Source organism: Halichoeres trimaculatus, unplaced genomic scaffold (assembly GCF_033239565.1).
Source record: "Halichoeres trimaculatus isolate MK-OKI-2021-1 unplaced genomic scaffold, fHalTri1.1 fHalTri1_scaffold_9, whole genome shotgun sequence".
NCBI classification, from domain to species: Eukaryota; Metazoa; Chordata; class Actinopteri; order Labriformes; family Labridae; genus Halichoeres; species Halichoeres trimaculatus.
The window spans coordinates 19559736-19578547 of record NW_027437188.1 but is presented as its reverse complement, the minus strand read 5'-3'; the positions used below and the strand labels follow the sequence as shown (position 1 = coordinate 19578547).

At 37.2% G+C, this 18812-nt stretch overlaps 2 protein-coding genes across 4 annotated transcripts in view; one reads left to right on the top strand and one right to left on the bottom strand.

Moving 5' to 3' along the window:
- Positions 1–1306: 1306 nt before the first annotated feature.
- On the bottom strand, positions 1307–15808 carry naalad2 (N-acetylated alpha-linked acidic dipeptidase 2). Its single transcript, XM_074679606.1, has 20 exons — positions 15655–15808; positions 14930–15050; positions 13350–13536; positions 11257–11358; positions 10968–11093; positions 10713–10793; positions 10340–10445; positions 10171–10264; positions 8976–9071; positions 8284–8369; positions 7705–7824; positions 7519–7601; positions 7284–7347; positions 7108–7175; positions 5939–6030; positions 5680–5770; positions 4817–5081; positions 4595–4676; positions 4291–4383; positions 1307–3511 (listed from the first exon to the last, which is right to left on the bottom strand). Exons 1-20 carry the CDS (start codon positions 15734–15736, stop codon positions 3322–3324), a joined length of 2229 nt encoding a protein of 742 aa, XP_074535707.1. The 5' UTR covers positions 15737–15808; the 3' UTR covers positions 1307–3321.
- The window catches only part of nox4 (NADPH oxidase 4), a 29963-nt gene continuing 24686 nt past the window's right edge, over positions 13536–18812 (top strand). The window contains exons 1-2 of one of the 3 annotated variants that reach the window (XM_074679607.1): positions 16890–16924; positions 18425–18700. In XM_074679607.1, the coding sequence (XP_074535708.1) occupies positions 18644–18700 (57 nt within the window). In that variant the 5' untranslated portion in view covers positions 16890–16924; positions 18425–18643. Of the gene's footprint in view, positions 13610–16889; positions 16925–18261; positions 18701–18812 lie in introns of those variants that run through there. The other 2 variants (XM_074679609.1, XM_074679608.1) reach the window with 2 other exon arrangements.

Below are 18812 nucleotides of genomic sequence, written 5' to 3'. Positions count from 1 at the left end.
TTATAGCACTTTTTAAAAACAAGTTTTCAAGTGCTTTACATTTAAAAACAAACAGTAAAAAGAAATAAAACAGGTAAAACAGAAATGTGAGGAAAATACATAGAAATATATAAAAAGGCTAAAGACTACCACCAAATGAAGGAAAAGAAAGCATCCAAACTTTAAAAAAATGAAAGATTAAAACAATTACAACAACAAAAAAGGATTTAAAAGCCTGCCCATCAAAGTGTCAAAGAAAAAAGTAGAAAGTAAAAAAAATAAAAGCTGTATTTTGATGATTAAAAAACGCTCAGCTAAAATCTCCATAAAAGCATATTGATAAAAATATGTCTCTGAAAGAGATTTAAAAACTGACAACTTCTGATAGGGTAAATATAGATAATACATAACTATGCTGGCTGTTAAATGAAATTACTTGCCATGGTCACCACTGTTGAAGTCGATCAGAGAGGAAAAATACAGACCTAAAAGAAGTCAGGTAACTGTTAGAGTTTGGATACAAACAACATAAATGATTTCAGTCTCAAAGAAAAAAGAGCCAGAGCAGAACATACCGAGCAGCAGTAGATGGATGAAGTGTGTCATGACTCCCAAACTGAACAAAACATTTGAAAAATCAAAAAGTGCTTAGCCCGGTTCACATGAACTTATTTCATGGTTATCAGATATAAACATTAATACTGTTGAACCCTGCTGTCTGCATTGCAGGGCTTCAACTGTCAAGTACTTTAATGCCCCAAAGCACCAAAACATAAAACTAACAACACTGATGTAAACTTATTTAAGGATCATTCTTTTGATCCTTTCCTGACAGTCATACAGCTTTCCATACATGAAAATTAGAGTTTATTCATAATAAAACACTGCTTAACTACTTGTTTCATAATACCTTTCCTTATTTCTACAAGTTTTTCCATTTACTGAATGTGTAACCTATTCAAAAAGCAGTCGCACAGAAACACCCAAACAGCTTCTTCATTTGTGTCAGTGCAGACAACAAACTTACCTCATGAATGATGAGCTGTCACACTCTTGAACTATTATGGAGAGTTGGGTGAGACATATGATTAACAGCCTTTAAATCAAACAGTTTACCAACTCCACCCTTCACCAGTAAGACACACCCACCTCAGTTTTATTAATTTAACACTAACAGTGACTTTCAACCACATAGACATTTAGATTCATTGATGACCCAGACTGGATGACCTTAGGTCAGATATATTGAACTTGATATGTGTTAAGTTTATTTTAAGGACTCAGCAAATGTGATGTTATATAGTGATTATTTTTATTATTATTTTTTTTATGATATTGAATGTCCAGTATACATAGTTTGATCTTGATCTGCAATCATTGATGATTTTTACTGAAGCTTCTGATGCACATCAGCCAACCTTACTTTTTCTAGTCTTTCTGTCTCTGTCCCACACACCGTTTCCCTCTGAATTCAGTGTCAGAAGCAGGAAGGCCATATCAAAAGTTTATGAACAGAGGCCTGTGTGTTCAAACAACAACTTCCTGTTTCCTTGATTGCACATTCAAATCCTAGTTTAGGGCCATGACAGTGAGAAGGGGTTGGTAAGCAGTGTAATATGCAAAAAGCTGTTCTGAGGAAGATGCATGTAAACATGCCGGAGTATCAGGTGATGTGAGCAGAATACGCTAGAAATTACTGATTTTATCACCAGTGTTGACATCAGCAGGACATTCAACCTCGAGACACAGTGTGTCTGTATTTTCTTTGTACCTAATGTTTATTTCAATGACTGATTCTTCGAAGGCCTTTGAAATTGAATACTCTTTTCTTCATCACAATTTAAAAATGCAGTGATCATTTATGAAAGTTGAGTCTTTTTATGAGGAGAGACCTAAGTACATACTCAGCACTGACATAAATAACAAAGAGACAAGATTAAACAGAGTTACCCCAACCCCCAACAAAAACAAACACAAAAAACACATTCCTTTAAAGTTTATAGTGATACCTGAGTCATATGTATCAATGTTAGCTCAATGAGTATGAAATGTGTAAAAAATATGGTCCAGGTCCATTTCTATTGCAACCCTGCTGAAAAAGTGATACCTGTAAACATTGGCTGAAGTCCTGTATGCATATGTGTGATTATTTGCATTATCTCATTCTTCTTCTTCTTCTTCTTCTTCTTACTATTATATTTTTCCATTTTTATGAATATAATATGGGAAAATTTTGTTGAAGAGGCAGTTTATTTCTTTGTTTGACCTACCCTTACAACTTTTTCTGTAACATGTTTTCTTTTCTTTTTTTGGAAGGTCACAGTTGAGGTGGTTGTCTAACAAGAGTCTGGTTCTGTCTGAGTGATAGGGAAATGGAGTTGAAGAAAACAAGTGGGGGAGATTCACCACAGGTGTGCACTCTTTCATCTCTGAGTTTAGACTTTGTGACAGCTCCTTCAGACATTTTTATCATCAATACCAGTATTTTTTTAAACTCTTTTTGCTTCTAACACGATATCAGTGTATCAAACATGTGTATATATCTTATCTACAACTTAAAAATATACATATTCTTCTTGCATAAAAACACTTTTGTTTTTAATATTCCTAATATCATTCTGATTCTGCTCATTGAATCATTTTAATGGTTAATTTTGTATGTATTAAGTTATGTGAAAATTCTAAAAAGATCTTATGTAGTTTGAAATTTGGTTTAGAAACCTACTTTAGAAACTATGACTATGATCCAGGTCAAAACTGACCCATACTATACTGGGAATGAATTAAAATATTAACAGTATATAGAGGTAATAAGTATCTGTATATCTTCATTATAGTAAGGCCGGATGTCTCTAGTGGTTTATCAAGCGTGCTTGATGTCATACATTATAAGTCACCCAATGTTTGGCGGCTTTACTTTTTCATATTTACAAGTGAGAAGGCTAAAGCAAGAATAATAGATTTAAACACTGACATGTAGGTATGTTAAACTCCATATTCCATGTATGGCATATTCAGTATTATTCTCAGATCATTACATGGAGAAGATATTTTTTTCTGCTGCATGTAAAGGAATGATTGGTTTTATTTAACAGTTTTTCGCAAGATACATTATTTAAAAAACACTATGAAGAACAAAAAAACCTTCATAAATTATACCTAACCACAAGACAAATAAGACATATACAGACAGCACTTTTATGCTGGTGATGAGACTCAGAAATACTGGGAAAAAGCTACAATAAAAAATTGGATGCAATACTTCTGTTTTTTTTTCTGCCACTGTTTGTATAGCGTTATTGCCAATAGGTGTCAGCCACAGACCGTCAGACTGTCTGTGCGTCACGCAGGTGGTGTTAGAGTCATAGCAGCAGCGTGGACGGTAAATGCTGCGATGCTGATTTGACGCTTCACTTCCTTCCAGGACTTCTGTGGGTCAGCTGAGTTCTGGATGTCAAACAATGCATCGTAGATCCCTGGGAAAGACTCTCCTGCATATTTATTATGGCTGCTGGGAGCGAAAATCACATGTCTGAAACAAAGAAGGAGATTTGTTAAAGAATGCACAGGAGGCTTTAGAGTAAATATCTTTATGCAGGAGTCTATCTAAACAATGTCATTGTTATCTTTAAAAGGTAGCACGATGTCTGAATGGTATTCTACAGGTACCTAAAAGGTCACTGGTTGAGGGACTATTTAATTTTGAATTCAACACTAAAACATCTAAAGCATTTATACACGAGGCATCAAACAACAGTACACAGTGCCACATGCACTGGATGGTACTTGTTTACTCTTAACTGTCGTCATCAAAACCTAAAAAAAATCTTGCTGTGTGTGCAGCCAGTGTAAAAATCTCAAACTTTATTTTTTAGCTGGATAATCTGAATCTTCATCTTTCCCCCTTACATGATAAACAGCCGAAACTCTTTGAGTCAGGTGCAAAATCCACAACAAAATTCTGCCATGTTTGAATTATTAATTAGAAGATAAGTGAAATATTTTTGTAGTTATGAGGCTAGTTACTAATACTTTTTGTGGGACAAACAGAGAGGGTGAAGTAGAAATACAACATATCAAATTAATTATGTTTTTCAAGAGCTACTGTACCGTCATTTTAAAATTCACCCAGAGAATTTTTTGCAAGATTAAAACTATTCTGTAAGCAAACTGTTACAAGTTTGTTTGCGCTGAACTGGATCATACTAAAAATTTGAAGTTGAACACTGCACATGACAATGATGAGCATGTAATTGGCATGACAACTATCTGTAGTGTGTGTGTGGTTGTTGAAGTGCATGTATCACTTACCTATAGAACGGTCGACCAGGTAAGCCCAATGGGTCTATGAAGGCTCTCTCCAGATACATGAGCTGGTCATTCATAATACGGACCTGCAGAGGACTGTCACACACACACACACACACACACACACACACACACACACACACACACACACACACACACACACACACACACACACACACACACACATACACACACACACACACACACGCACACAGAGTTAGACCTCTCAGTGAATATCATCATTTTTGATTAATGCATCTCTTTCAAAAGGCTAATACATGAATGGATAATTGTTAAACCCTCTTACTCTGCTCTGTTAAAGGTCTGTAGGCGCTCGTGGAAGTCACCAGCTGCAGCTGTGAAGTTTTCCACAGCAGAAAACAAAGAATCTAAAAAGAGATGGGTGACGTATTTTAATGTTACTTTCTCAAATGAGGGATTCATGTATTTGCAGGATTTTATCCAGAAAACAGTTTAACCACTGATATTTGATTTCAGACTAAAAACACAGTGACCAAAATCCACCCACCAAACGACACGTCATACGTCTCCATCTCTTCTGGGTGTCTCTGTGCCAGCTGTGAGATACTCAGTGCGTACTTCCTCAGTGAGTCTGCATACTGGTTAACATCGAGAGGGAGGAGCTGGGAATCAGCCAATAGGAAGATCAGGCCGCCTCTCACCTGGGCCACCGCCCGTAGCCTCTTGAATGACGGGTCGTAATGCTTCTCCACTACCTCAAAGGTTTCATACACGCTGTGATAGACCGGGTAGCTGCTGTAACGCTCTGTTTTCTATGCACACAGACACACAAAAGTCACATCAAACTCAACACATTTCGGTCAGGAACACCAAGGCCAATGGCAAAAATATTTCCCCAACAATCCTCCAATTGATGAGGGATACCTCAAATCCCGCAAACAAAACTTAAACATTCTTAGAAAAAGTAAAACTGCTGTTGTTTGAGAAGGTCAATCTTTTCCTAGATTAAATTACTTGTTATATTCAAGGTAAGTCTAACTGTATGATGTGGGATTACTTTAGAATCTGAAACCCTAACATAACAGACAAATACAGTGTTGTAGATTTTTCTTTAAACATACATTTGATTTAAATCTCAGCTTAAAGTCAGAAGAGTACACAAATAAAAACTAACCAAAAAACTCCTCACATGTGCAAACTTTTATATAGCACATGAGTAAGCCTAATAAGTTAAACTTTTTGGGCTGACTACCGTCACTTAAAAACTTAACTTGAAATGTAGTACATAAGATGAGGTCAGCATAGCAGCCATGATACAAACACAATCTTACATAGATAAAATAATACCTCAGGATCAATTAAATATACGCTGTCATATGCACATCTAAATTTAAGTGCAGCATGACTCACCTTGTTTTTGGTGTATCTTGCTCTGCCTGCAGCGATTCCCAAACGGATAAAATAGGCCTCAAAGTCGCTTCCTGACCCCAGTTTACTGATTCTACATAACAATAGGGTGACAAGTAGAAACAAATAGATTTAGTTGTATGTTGTTTGTTTCTTTCTACATATTTTGCTTGATTTGTGTGGCTGGATCAGTAAGTTATACAATCTGAATTTCTTTTACACAGCAACATGAAAAACTGGTCACAAGGTTTATCACACGTACCTTGGTGCATCACGGTCATTCGTCCAGTTGTCTCTCTTATGCCAACTCTCATACAGAGAAACTCCCTCCTCATGTTCTTCTGGACTGTCTATCTACATCCAAACATGGAGGGACAGAAAGACAGGAATGCAGCATGAGAGTAAAAAAAAAAAAAAAAAACTTTCAGCATTACTTATTTCTACGCTCTATTTCTTTAGTGCAAGGGTTTGCAATCTGCAGCTCTGAAGCCTCATGTGGCTCTTTGAATCCTTTGCAGTAGCTCTTAGTAGCATTGAAAAATTATTATTGAAATAAAGAATTTTTATTTTTCATGCAGAAGGTATTGATGGTTGAAGATACTGACACAAAATAATCTTGCGTTAACAATATGTTAAACTAAGGATGCATCACATTTTGCAAAATTTGTAATTTCGAATGTTTTTTTGAAACATTATTTTTTTTAATTAACTTTTTTTATTGACACTTGTAAAAAAAAGTATATAAACCTCATATATGTACTTAACTTAAATGTCACATTAATTTTTCCTTTTTTTTTAAACATAAAGGACACAAGAACCAAAGATAGAACAAGGTGGGGAAAGATCATGTCTTGAACAGGAAAATCAAAAATTTAGAAAAAAGTAATAAAGTCTGGCCTGAGAGGCTTTATATAGTTTACCCAGTTTTCCCAGCTTGAGTCAAAAAGTTCCAATTTCTGATTAACACATGCTGTAATCTTTTCCATTTTGTAAATATCTATTGTGATGTTCATTCATGTTTTTAAAGAAGGGCTCTCCTGGGATAACCAGTTCTTTGTTACTGCCGCAACCGTCAGTGTGTTCAGTAAATATTTATCTTTTTTTGGCAGATCTACAGGCATAAGACAGAAAACAAGGTCTGAAACTTTAGTAATTTTTTAAATAAAAAAAAATATGTATATTTTTTGCATTTTTTGGAATTATGAAATATTTGTAAATTTTTGCAAATTTATTTAATTTAAATTTTTGAAATTTGCCTTTTTTTTCCAAAATGTTTGCATCATCAAAAATCATGTACAATTTCATAAATTCCCCAAAAACCTTCTTGTTCACATAATTATTCAATAGATTTTAACTATGTATAGAATTTGAAACATTTTGTAGTCTTTATAGTGAATATAAAGTAGATTTAGTGTTAATACATCTGCTCACCTGTTTAGTGAGGTCATACACTAAGGTGTGTAGTGATGGTGTGCAGTCAACCCTCAGAGTGTACATGCCTGAAAATGGATATAGTCATTCAGTAGGGTAAAGTAGTGGAAAGAGTAGTGTAAAAATTTGACCTGAAAGTTGTCTGTAAATTATCGGGAATAGGAAAACACACTCACCCTCTATGGCAGAATCAGCATTGATATAGGCAACAGCTCTCTCCTGCAGCAGCTTCGCATTGTCCTAGAGAGGAGAGTGAAGTATGGAAGTATTGTCTACCAGTGTGTGTGTGTGTGTGTGTGTGTGTGTGTGTGTGTGTGTGTGTGTGTGTGTGTGTGTGTGTGTGTGTGTGTGTGTGAAAGAGAGAGACAGACAGACTGTGTTAACATTTAAAGGTTCGAGGGATCTGAGAACCTCTGCCCATTCAGTAGATCCCTGCAGTCCAAACTCCTCTGCATCCCAACTTGCAAATATGATAGTCCTCCTCGGCCTCCAGCCTACAAACACACACATGCACAAATACATGGAGCACAAAACACATTATGACAGCCACTTTTCTATATACCACAGGTCTCTAGTTACACATTTGCATTGCTGTACCTTTACTTAGTAGCTTCCCAGCACTCCTAACAGTTTCATGGACCACTGCAGCACCAGACATGGGATCAATTCCTCCAAATACCCAAGCATCCCGATGCCCTCCCAGGATCACATACCTGTCTGCACAACAAGCAACAATACATGATGGAAGCAGAGTAAGAAAACAGAAATATAAAAACATCCTCACATTTATTCAAAAAGTTTGGATATTTTCATTTTTAATATAAAAAGTTGCCTCTTGAGAATGGAATCGTCATCAAGAAAGAAAAGTATGAGGTGGTCACTACGAGCATCCATTTGTGCCACAATGCAAGATAAGTTAGGAGTTTTTCTATGTTTGTTTCTGCTTTTCTTTAAAATACAGGTCACGACTGTCTGTTGTTAGGCTGAGATTTTAGTGACTAATAATTAATAACAGTGGGAAAACAGAGAATTGTCGGCGGATACATGTCCGCCTCTAAGTCTTGTATGTTTTTCCCCAATTATTGGAGGATTTGTGTCTATATTTACAATATCATTGATATCATAATGTTGTTTCAAGTTTTCCTAAAAGGGTTAGAGCAGGCTGAGTTGTCCTACCTGGCTCCAGAGCTCCTCTTATCCTGCCAATGACGTTGTAGATCCTGGATACCTGGTTGTTTGTGTAGATATTCATTCTCACCTTCCTTTTTGAGACACAAAACACACAGGGGAGAAGAGACAAATAAAAGGCGAAAGAGAAATAGATGATTATGACTTTTACTTTTACTTTAGGACATCAAAAACAGAATGCAGTATTTATTCACTATTTAGAAAAGTAGCAAAGAGCAGCCTCAGCCCAGCTTCATACTCTCTCAACTATCACAAAACCTTGACTCAGTTTGTTTTAATGAAGACTGTTTCTTTAGTAACTACCCCCAAAAAATCTGTAATTAAGCAGTGAAGGATTTAGCTGTTGTTCTGTACTGGTAAATGCTACAAGCTTCATTTGTGCAGCCTCTGTGTGTTTGGTTGTGTATCTACATATATCTCTCACACGCCAGAGAAACAAGGCTCTCCATTGTTCCTCTGTTGGCTAATTGCCACATGGGCCATTGAAGCTTAACAAGAAAAAGAAAGAGTAACAAAAAGGAAGCTGCTGTCCAAATACTAAAACATAACAGAAGTGAAGGAGAGGTGAGAGAGGCTACTGACTGTTGGGTAATGTTTGAGTACATTAAATGACAGGTTAAAGTGAACACAGGACATAACTTTGACTCTGGGCGTGAATAAAGGCTCATGACGACACCTACTGGCTGTTGAACTCATCTATGAAGCCTGGACCAATCCTGTAAGAGACATTCAAAGCTCCTTTCCAGTTGTTTGGTGGGATTCCTCCTCCCATGTTCCTGTTGAAAAGTGAATGATTCAGTTACTTAATTAATACAATCTTTCAGCTTTTGATTTCTTTCATTTTTATGTTCTTCCTTTTTTCAATTTTCTGTTCTTTATTCTTATCTTTTCAACTTTTTCCTCTTTTCTCTTCCTTTCTTATTAGCAGTCAAAAATTATGACATTATGACACTTAAATATCCTGCAGGTGACAGATGTGGTAAGGGACATAACTACAACCATTTTATTTCTCTTTTCTTAAAATCACACTCATAATACGCAAAACATTTTAAGATGATCTTTTTTGGCTTATCACATTTGAACATTTCACCTCCTGACACCATATTTGGCTTTTTTCTGTTGTTCAATGTGTATGCTGCACTGATGGCTGTTTCTTTAAGAAGACACAATGGCTTGGCCTCAGTTTTTGGTGTCCTACTTTTTCAGGGGGTACACACTTTGAAAGTAAGTAGTGCTGTTGGACATTTATCAGTGAATCCCAAATATATCACGATAGCAATTTTTCCATCCCTCATGCATGGACAAATTATAAAAACAGTTTTATTCAGGTCAATACAGTATTCATTGAATTCTTTACATTAATGGTTTTGTGTCTTAGGTCTAAAGCTCAAGTGAGGGACTTGGAGCTGACGTGGAGGGACAGCTCTGAAAAAAATTAAGAGTCCACTGCAAATTTTTCCTGAACCACCATCTCTACATGTGTCTGTTAAATATCACATAGGCACACCGATCTAAGGTCTGAATGCCTTGCATCTTGTTGGCAATTTTGACCATTTGGCACTAATGACAATATCTTTATTTGAATTTTGGGATAAATGTAGTCAATAGGTAATTAAATAAGAAATGAATGTTCATTTTACTCAAACATATACCTATAAAATGTAATATCAGAAAAATAGAACATTTTGTGGTGGTCTTTTAATTTTTTTTCTAAGAGCTGTATTTTTTGAAACAGACACTCCCTTTAGTTAAATCAACAAATGTGTCAAAATTTGTATCTGTATTTTTCTACACAGATTGACCAAATTATAATGTAGAAGGAAACCTTATAATATAACAAAGAAGGGTAAAGATATGTTGATATGTGAGACATACTTCAGAAGGTGAACTGCATCATGGAAGCCAATGGGATGAACAGGAATCTTGGGAAGTCCCACTCCATCCTCTGGGCTCAATCTGTAGGTATACTCTGGAAATGAGGAGACAGGTAAACTCACACATGTAATCACTCATACAGGCTGTACAAGCTTACAAAGACACACACCTTTAGCGGGGTACCCTGGTGTTAGTGGGTCTCCTGCTCCATTCAGGTTGAGAACATTTCCTCTCTGGGCTCCCCCTCCTGGTAGATTCCAGCCATTGGGGTAGGGCTGCACATGGAAAGACACAAATACTCTGTTTGAATACCCAGATTCAGTTTTTGTATCATCTACGATAGAAACTGTGGCTGACTCTCTTGTAGAATATGCTCCTCTTTCTAACAATAACATATGGAAATACATTTTACTTTATCATGATTCTTATTTATTTTTAGATATACCCACTGATCAAAGCATGTTTGGTAACAATATTTTGCTGTTTCAGTGCAGTTTTATCGCCCTTAAATGCTTCAGCTCTAGTTTCACAGGCTCTCTTACCTGGACTCCAGCAGCCCAGTAGTCTGCAGGGTCTGAGAACATAATGATCCCTTTTGCTCCAGCTAATATGGCGTTCTTCACCTGATAGTTTAAAGTAGAGACAGAGTTAATCCTGAGAGCAGTTAATCCTGTTTTTGCTTATCCTTCTGTCATTTTAGATTAAAAACATCGTTTGAATTTGAGATAAAAAAGCATCTTCCTCATTCATGCGATTTTTCTTTCAAAAGCAACACAGGACGTCCTCCACTCTCCTACCTTATTGCCTCTGAATATTTTCCCATATCTAACGATAACAATCTTCCCAGTGGCATTGATACCCATCTCCCGCTGTAACTGTAAAAAATCTTCTGTACGACCATAGTTCACATACACCAGCTCCCCCTAGAGAGAAAGACAAAAAAAAGAGCATTCCCGGGATGCTTTACTATGAGACAGACATGAAAGGGGCATGACAGGAGTATTTTAAAACTATGATGATCTCTTTACGCCTGATATTGTGTGAAGTATAAAGAGGCTACTTCAGTGTTTGTGTGTGTATGTGTACCTCAGGTTGTCCTTTGGAAGAGAAAGCACTGTAAGGAGGCACAATGTTAGAAACATCTTCATACCCCTCTGGAACAGGCTCAGCCAAAGAAGTGTTAAACACCTGTCAATGAGATGATGTCAGTGATGATGATTGTTTATGTTTTAAATCTAAAAATCCTCCTCAGCTGCAAAAAAGAGTGACATGTCTTAACAGTGGATCATATACTGTTGCTCCAAGTACAAGTTAAATGATCTTTATAGTTACTTGGTCAGTAACCATAAGATACATTTTTTTCTGAAGTCTGGCTGCTGGTTAGTTTTCAATGTAGTGTCTATGATAAAAGCAATGCCTATAATTAAACTATACTACAGTGTTTATGTAAAACTTTTAAAGCTGGAAAACTAACTTTTTTTCTTTTAGCAGTTTTTTTTATTTTTTTTTCTAACAAATAATAAAGTATCTTTTGCTAACCCAGGTATTTGGAAAGGGTTAGCTTAAGAAAAGTGTTACTTAGGGTCAAAGGAAAGTGTGATGGCATATCTCTGAAGATTATCAATGAATCAAACTCAACAACTCTTGAACTGATATCATAAAATACTAAACACTACAACCTTAACTACCCTCAACAATACAATGTTTCTGCATTCATAGTTCAAATTAATTGCAAAAGTCCAGTGCTTAAAATTAATTTTCCTCATCATAGTCCCATAAAATTAGGAGTGCAGTTGCTGCTGTTGCTTGGGTTATTTTTCAAGTCTAAGTTGTGTAAATGTTACCAAATGAATTCCAAGTCAGCGCAGATATGAACTGGTCCTGCTCTTTGATGATCTGTGTCCCTGTGTGCAGTCTGACCTGGTCACTGGACGAATTAAAGCAACTAAATGAAAAGTTTTCAGCTGAATGTGACACTGAATTAGCTGAGGACTAAACTGAATTTTAACTGCACCCAGCATGATTCAAAAAGCTGTGTAAACCCTGCTCAGTTTCCCTTGTTTTCTCTTGACCTGTACTATTATCTAAATTTATAGGTTTTATCTCCCCACAGGGCCATAAAATGACCTTGGACTTGAAGCAGCTGTAATGTAGTTCTGAGGTTCAGGAGATAGACATGAGCTCTGGAGCAATATTCAGCTTTTTAATGCACTCCAGATGTCCACATGCAAGCAACAAAAGTAGTTGTTGTTGGTGTGTGTGAGAACATTTTAAGTCTCTTGGAAATGATCTTTTCTGGTAGGGAGAATCACACATTTCTTTTCAATGCTCACTGTGAAATGGGATTAGTTCCACAAAATGTTTGGCATTAATAAAATCATTATTTCATTTACTCAATGTGACCAGAATGGTGAAGTGCATCTGTATGAGGCGACAACTTTCATAATGTGCAATAGATAAACAGATTACAGAAGCGTATTACATTCACTTGAAAAAAAAAAAAAAAAAAAAAAACTCAGGTTTTTCAGAGTAATTTATTCTTCGGTGTGTTTTTTGTGGTAATTAATTTTGTTTTTCTGATTAATATTTTTTTATTGGTTTGTTTTTTGTTATAATTATTTCTGTTTTATGAGTATTTTTTGTGGTAATTAATTTTGTTGTTCTGATTAATATTTTGTGATTGGTTTGTTTTTTATTATAATTTTTTTCTATTTTCATGATTAATTTTTTTCCTCCTGTTTTTAGGAGTAATTTTTTTCCTTAAGTATCGAGCTACTTCGAAATCCCGCGAGAACCTCGAGTAATTTTTTTTTCCTGAAGTATCGAGCTACTTCGAAATCCTGTGAGAACCTCGAGTAATTTTTTTTTCCTGAAGTATCGAGCTACTTCGAAATCCTGTGAGAACCTCCAACCTGCAGACGACTCCCGTGGATGTGTGGTGGCCCCCCTGTGTCCCGCACATAGGCTATATGCCTTATCCTCTGAAAAACCTGAGTTGTTTTTTTTTCTTCAAGTTAATGCAATACGCCTCCGTAACTACAGATACTATCAAGTTAATAATAATGTATTGAGCATGTTCCCAGAGGCTGCCGCCTAAAAGAGGCTGAAAATACATGTGGGAAAAAGTTAGGAGCCTGACAGGGTCAGTGATGTAATTTAAGAAAATTAGGTAGGCCTACCTCGTTGCCGAGCTCATCCACTATGGAGATATAGTTCGGCTGTGATTTGTTGGGATAAGACAACAGGACATCATAGGGCACCATCTCCACCGAGTCCAATCCAAACTCCAACCACTCTTTCTTGATCTGTTCTGCATATTTCAGGTTCTGCTCGGTACCAGCCAGGTGAGGGAGCCGCGTGAATGTCCTGAAGAGATGACGTCAACAGGTAGTGACAGGGTAGCAGTCAGTCACTTGCAGGATGGAAAGATTCAGCAAAGGTGAGAGAGAGCATATACTCTACATAAAGTTGGGTTGAATTAACATTTTTGCTTGCACATGCAGCCTACCCAAAACATGAAATGAAATTATACATATAAAAATCGTATGTAAGATGGGTCAGTGAGGCTCGTATCATGCGAGAACAACGAGCTAAATGGTACACAGCCATTAAAATTTGACCTTACACACGATGCTTTCTGTGTTGTCCTCTATGAAAGTAACTTTTTAGTCAGACTCACATTTGTTTGTATCATCACTAACTTTTGAGGTCCTTGTAGAACTAAACTGGGATTCTGTGGGTTCAATAATGAATCAGTGAGGTGAATGGCAGCACCATCTGTGCTGCCATACTCAGGGGTCTGCAACCTGCGGCTCTTAGACTCCTTTGCAGTGGCTCCTTGTAGCTTTAAAGAAATATTATTGAAACAAAGATTTTTTTTTTCTTACAGAGGATATTGAAGATTATGACACTGACACTAAATGAAATCACGAGTTAACATTGTCCTAAACTAAATCTGCATCACATCTGCTAGTAAAGTCTGCCACTGCTCTACTTCACCCCCTCCAACATCAACAGCCCACCAACTTTCCATGCACCTGTTGCTAACCTCAAGTCTTACCACCTTGGTAAGATAACTAAATCTACAAAAAGGGCAAATCTGGAAGAAAATAGAGATTTTAATTGTGTGGATGAATTCATTTAACTGCCAATGTGCTGGCTCAATACACATGTCTGCTATGTGGTAAAAATGATCAAACAACACAAAAATGATGAGTTAAACAACAATTCATGTTATCAAATTTAAGTCTTCTTTGTAGTTCTAAAATTTTATAAAATCCCCCCAAAATCTTGTTCAAATAATTATTCAGTATTATCTGAACTGTGCATTGAATTTTATATACGATGTTGGCTTTATTGTGAAGTTAAAGTCAATTTTGTGGCTCCAGAATGACTTTAATCCAGGTGAGATGGGTCAAAATGGCTCCTTTGGTTTTAAAGGTTGCAGACTCATGACCTAACTGATTCATCTACTATGAAGCCACTGGGAATAAGAGGTTGTCACCGGTTTAAATTAGACCTTTGTGTGAAAAAGTTTGACCTAATGCTTGTTACAAGAAAGATCAGGATAACAACAATCATTCTTGTGCCTATAAACATGTCTTGTCTACAACTGCTGCAGAGATCTTACTGTGATTAGAAATGCTTTGTTTAAGAATAACCTGCATTAAATAAAGACCACTATTAGCTATTACAAGTTATCATTGCCTGTAGGAACAGAAATGGATGTTTAGATTCAGTTGGTGTCTCGTTTTAGTACCTTAGATGCTCCCTGATGTGTTCTGGCTTCATTTCATCCAGAAACTGTCTCAGGTACTTGACGGATGTATCTGTGCTCGTATCCCAGTCATTTGAAGACTGTGTTGGCTTTGCAAACCAGCCTGCAACACACACACACACACACACACACACACACACACACACACACACACTCACACACACACACACACAGACACACAGACACACACACACACACACACACACACACACACACACACACACACACACACACACATGAAAGTCAGTGTTAGTTTTCTCAGTAATGATGTTACACACTCATGACTTCATAATGCGATTAAAATGACCTCTTACAGGAACAAATTACAGTGTTATACACTGGAAAGAGGATGCAACGTACAAAGTGTCTGCACGACTCATTTTGAAATCTTCCCATTATGGCAAGGCATTTTCAAGTTGTGGTTATAGACAGTGTGTTAACCTGCTGTGAGCGAGCAGATGTAAAATGTGCCAGAGTAGTGACAAACTGGGACTCATACACTGTTCAGAGTGAACCTTCAGGATTATATATTAACAGCTCTGAGTGGATTTAATTTACCATACTACCTTGTTATTTTCATTGTTACAATGCAGCTTAACAAGAGTCTTTCACTAAAACCAAACATGTAAGCATAATATATAACAGTTGTGCCTTCCTGTCAAACATCAAAGTCCAGATATGGTTTCTGTGAGGTTAAAATTACTCACCTATGGTAAAGCCAAGAAAAAACAATGCTGTAACAACCACAATCCAACAGATCCACCGGATTAACCTGCTCTCTTTTCTCATTTTAAAAACAAGTCTCAGAGGCTCCCACACGATCACGCAGCTCAGACTGACGAGCACAATCCCAGAGATACTGAGCAGTTCGTTTGAGAAAGCAAGAGAGTGGGAGAAGGAGATAAAAAAAGAGAGGGGCGGGGGCTGGTGACAGTCTGTGGTGAAGAAAGAGGCAGTGAAAAGTTGGAGAGGACTACAAAGAGGGAGCTGGTCATTAGTGCTGTGTTTGGCCTGTGTGAACGGATGCCTGTGTTGTGCACCTTGGCTGCTCCTCTGCTGACTCAGTGTTATTCAACCTGAGACTAGATGGCAAAGGATCCACTCTAAGCCCTAAAAAGCAGGATAAAGATGCATCCATGACTTAGATTTATTTGTGGAAACCACGTTCAACAGGTTATACATGCTTAGCAGAGCAAAACATAATGATTGAGAGTGGAGAGTACCATGACCAAAAAAACTATTGAAGTCATAAATATTCGTTATTATGATTGGACCCAACGAAAAGACGAAATAAACTTAAATTGGAGAAATGAAGCTCCAGTGTATGAAACTATGATGGGATTTTTTTCTGATACTTTAATCTGTCTCTGTTAAAGTTAAAGTTTGGCAGATTTCCTGAAAAAAAAGTGCATGAATACAAGCAACATATCTATATGGAGCATACTGATCATTAGGAATACTTGAGTTATTGTTGCCATCCATCTCTTTCCTCTAACTGAAGCAGGCCTCCATACATCCCCTTTTCCTCTTCTTTTACTACCGCTTCAGGTGACATAAAGTGAAATTTTATGAAACAAAACAAAACAAAACCAAAAACCCAAAACACACCCCCACACTACAACAACAACAACAACAACAGAAAAAAAAAGTTTCTTATTTGTATTGAAAAAATAATCTAGTGTCTATTCAGAACTAATCAGAGAGTGTTAACCACTCAGTTCAGGTTTACAATCATCTTATTTTTGGATCTATTAATGCTCTGTGGACATATTTTCCCACGCCATCAGACATACGGATCCTGTTTTTTCCCACCCCTCCTAGTTCTGTGAGCAGCTGTGTGGGGTGAAGGACGCCTCTTTCATGCGGTGGGCTGAAGCGTGAATGAGGAAGGGGCTCTCTGCTCTCTGGAATGTTTCTGCACAAGGGCAGATCATGTAGCACTCTATCTCATCCTCAAAGCTCTGTTTATCTTCAGTTGTAAGTGGAAGTTACTTTTTTTTTTTTAAGTTTGAGCTCTGCTGTTAGTGTTCCTCAGTTGTTGGTTTTACCTATCTAAAAAACAGTAAAACACTGTAAAACAACTAAGTTATAAAATCTTCAAGCAGGTTACTTCAGTGGCATTCAGAGTAAAGTGATTCATGCGTAGACTCCATACTCCATGCTGATGATGTGTTGATTGACCTCCCCAGAGGAAGCCAATCAAGTTTGGCCAAACCCCCCCTCAAATTCCAGTTTCTGAAAGAGCTGGCTCTAGAGAGGGCCACCTTAGCTTTGTCCACATTACTGGAAGAAAACCTTGGCAAATAAAACAGAATCATCTTCAGGGAACATTTTCAGTCACAGTCCCAAAGAACAAGAATTAACGTTATAGACTAAACCTTTGATACAAAGTTATATACTTTACTTGCAGGGTGTTTCAGGATTAACACAAAATACAAAGTAATGCACAGAGGAATGTAATTTCCAAACTAAGATAATGCACATATGTCTGTCAAGTCTTTTATTACTGGTCAACTATAAGTCTCTTCTCCTTTTTCTCCTCTCGAGCTAAAATACATTTCTTATCATCAACACAAGGGGGAGCTGACAGCCCAGAGAGACATTCAGTGTAGCTTCAGATGCACTTTTAAACAGCCAAACTTGCAAACTCTTCTCCCTGAAAATAAGTATATAAATCCAGATGTTAATCAGTTCTCCAGTGGTGAATTCTTAATCCATTATTTTTGTTACTGATGTCAGAAATAGAAATTGCAAACAGATGGACAACTAACTAAACCTTAACCAAGTTGCTTTAACCAAGATGGATTCATTAACAGACTGTTTATAAGAACTTGTTTTAGTTCAACAGGTTGTAAAATTCCCTTTGGCAGGTTGAAACTCAAGTTCAATAGGTTATAAGTGAGCTTAAACAGCCAGGTTTTTTGTTAACAAAGAGTTATAAACATCAAATCTGCACTTTGAATCTTACTACAGATTTGATGCATTGTTATTTATAGCTCTTAATTGTTTTGTGGCATTTATTTCACGAAGTGTTGCTTAAAACAGGTTATTAAGGACATTTTTAATGGGTTATTAGTTATTAAAATGGACATTAGCCAATGTTTACACAATGGTTGTGGCCAAGCTAATAGAGTAGTAGCTTATGGTGTCATGTAAAATGAATTGTTGAACAGCTAAAACATTTGACTTTAATCCTCAGTTATTCATAACAGTGCCATCAAGTCACCTTAACGTATTCACGTAGGTGCACTTTAGTAAGAAAAGCTAAACTCTGGTGCCCTCTACTGACAAGCTACAGCAATGGGAACCCGGTGGAGTAACGTTTATTGTTCCTCTGTCTTTCTTGGTGGTGAACTGTACTCGGACAACTGTCATTTTAAACACTCTTTATTTTATGCTAACTACCCATTAAGACTAGCTAAATGAGGCGTTAAGGGGAGATCGTGGTGAGTGTTTCAGATACTCCTCGCTGTTTAGTGTCGTTTTGAAGAGGGGATGAAAAGTCGCTCAGGGCAAACAGGAGCGGCGTAACGGGGGAGTGCAGGAAGGACGGAGCAGACACCGGCCGGTCTGCAGACGTTGCACGCACAGAGACAGTCAGAGACAGGGCTTCTGGCAGGACAAGTCTTCAACCGTCAGCAACACGCCGAAACCTGGCTGCTAAGTTCGGACGGCTGCTGAGCTAGTGAAGGCATCATGGTTGGGTCGATACGGAGCTGGGTCGCCAACGAGGGAGGAAAGCACTTGGTCCTGGTGTGTGAAGGTTTTTTTTTCTGTTAATGCTCGTCGACTTCACTTTAGCGTAGTCTGTGTAACAGTTAAACTTTGTAAGAGCGTTAAAATGTGTTTTGAACTCTTAAAAGAA